The following is a 2447-nucleotide window of genomic DNA, read 5'->3' on the forward strand; positions in this document are numbered from 1 at the left end:
TGGTGGTGAGCTGAAAAAGCTGTCGCTGTTCTTCTTCGGCTGTTCGGACAAGTTCATGCCGGCGAAGGACATCCCAGTAGAGTTGGCTGAGTTCAGATCCTTTATACCCGAGCCCATGGATAATATCATCGAGCCTGGGGCACTGCCTCCGGAAAGGTTAGAAATGCTCATCCACTATGAATCGTGTGTACGTACATCTCGCTTTTCGTCCGGAGAGTAGTACCACGTTTCCCAATAGGGGGTCTCCATCAGGTAGCTCCTAAGAATATGGGCCGTCTTCCTCCCTATGCTAGCCATGGCACCGTCAACATCGGCATATTTCTCATGTTGCAAGTTTAGCATGAAGCTCAGCTCGCTCGCAAGTTCGGGCCTCAACACGAGCGCTTTGGACCAAATGCCAAGGATGGTCGCTGACTCTTCATATGCGCCAGCCACGGACTGCCTCTCACGATTTGTGGTTCCGGCCGCGAAATTGTAGCCATACCGCAACGGTTTATTCGTAACGCTTGCCCAACGGCTTGTTGTGTCCTCGCTAAGTAGGAGCCCTTTCAAATACAGTCGCCCGCGGAATCGCTGGCCAATCAGAAGGTCGCCCGCTTGTCCTTCTCTTTCCTAGGTGAGTACTGTCAGTCCACTTGCCACCCACCTCCCCAGAGCAAGTGCTACCTAGACGGCGCAGTTGCCATTGTCTGCGTGGCAAAACGCCGAGCAGGCCGAAGAGCACTTTCCGACGTGAAAGAAGGCTTGCATTAGAAAGAGGCCCTAACTGCGCACGGAACATCGAAGAAGAGAAAACAAGAGTTCACCAAAATTATCTATAGTTCGCCGTTGGCCCTGACGGCTTACCAAACCAAACCGTTACGGGTGTCGCTAGCGCTTTTACTTAGTTTTAGTTACCTGGCGGGGTAAATCAGAACCGCTATTTCTGCATCTCTAGGCAGCAGCCAAAATACACCCCACGAAAGTTATTATGTTAGAAACCCGCGACACCCATATTTTTGGTTTGGTACGAGTTACGGATGCCTAGGGTGCGTAAGCTTGTCTCGGCCTCGGACTCACGTGCGAGTCGCCGAAGGTTGTATGCAATCATCTCGAGACGGGCCATTGCGTCGCAGTTGGGTAAGTAGGCGCGTTTGGGTCTGTCGTCGCCTCCGTCACCGTCTCCGCCACTGTCTCCGTCGCCTGCTTCCTCGTTCTCGTCCGTGCTTTCATTCTCGTAGTCGTCGTCCTCCGCGGCCTCACCCTCATCGCCGCTTTCCATTTCCCAATCGGGCGCGATGAAGTCGGCGAGACTCCCCGTGCTGTCGCTGTCCACGCTTCTCGATTCATCATCATCCATGGAGTCCTCCTCATGCTGACTCCCGCCGTCGCTATCGGCCTCGCTATCGTCTCTCTCATTGCCCTGCAAGCCCGCTACTACTACGTCAGTCATGCTATCCGTGCTGCTACTTTGTACACTGCTCGAGTCGTCGTCTGCTGCTCAGTGAGCCACTGCACGGGCGTCGGGTGGAAGAACGTACTCACCGGTGTCGCTACCTATATTAGCTGTAACAAGGCATGCTTCGGATGCACCGCCGTGGTGCGTTCGCTCTCCCATTGCTTGTGCTTCTGCTCCTCAGTTGGTGCCGGTTTCGTTACATGACACAGAGGGCAGAAGATGTTGATTAAATGCACGATGCTGTCGGTGTAGACGGCACACGCTTGCCTGTCGATGGCGGGCCAATGCAGCGACAGCAGGTTTCGGAGTCGAGTGTGCGTGGAAATGTGCATAGCCACGGCATATTTTAGACATCGGCGAGCCCTCTGCGCTCGGCCAGATAAGCCCATAAGCACCAGCACAGCGACAGTGGCCATCCACAAAACATGAGGGACCGTTTTGGCGATACAACAATGGCGGCTTATGGATCCATTGACTTGTGCTCTGGACAGATGTCTGCCTTTGGGCATGCCACCACCACACCAGCCATACTATCGGAATGAAGTGCACCCAGTACTGGCCTACCATGGGAGGCTGCGTCCCATGATGCCGCTTGATGCGTCCGCATGCGAACGCACAGCGGTCTGTTCATAAACAGCTTGCCTCCGACGGCCCACATCAGAGAGCGAAGACGGTATCCGGAACGCTGCGGCACAGCGCAGCAGATACCCATGTACATTTACAGCGATATGAAAAACAGCGAATGCACAAAAAACAGCAAGATGGCCTAGGCTACGAAAAACGAAGCGGAAACGATTGCCAGACACCTTGCCGAATCGCTGGACGGGACTCTTACCTTGGAACCGCAGGAAATGAAGCAGCTACGGCGTGAGTGGAACGCAGCACGAGCCAGGGTAGAGAGAGTCGCACGGTCGGGCGCCAGGCAGGAGAAGAACTGGAAGGGCGGCACGGTGGAGGCAGTTGTGAGGCCAAAAAAGGATATACTTTCAATGAGGCAGGCATCCGTCAG

The 2447-nt window shown here is 54.7% G+C and overlaps 1 protein-coding gene across 1 annotated transcript; it reads right to left on the bottom strand.

Moving 5' to 3' along the window:
- Positions 1 to 973: 973 nt before the first annotated feature.
- ISF_09620 (hypothetical protein) lies at positions 974 to 1432 on the bottom strand (the record flags this gene model as incomplete). Its single annotated transcript, XM_018853221.1, has 1 exon — positions 974 to 1432. The coding sequence occupies one exon, from the start codon at positions 1430 to 1432 to the stop codon at positions 974 to 976; it is 459 nt and encodes a 152-aa protein (XP_018699588.1).
- Positions 1433 to 2447: the final 1015 nt, after the last annotated feature.

Source organism: Cordyceps fumosorosea (genome assembly GCF_001636725.1).
Source record: "Cordyceps fumosorosea ARSEF 2679 chromosome Unknown scaffold_59, whole genome shotgun sequence".
In the NCBI taxonomy this organism is placed as follows: domain Eukaryota; kingdom Fungi; phylum Ascomycota; class Sordariomycetes; order Hypocreales; family Cordycipitaceae; genus Cordyceps; species Cordyceps fumosorosea.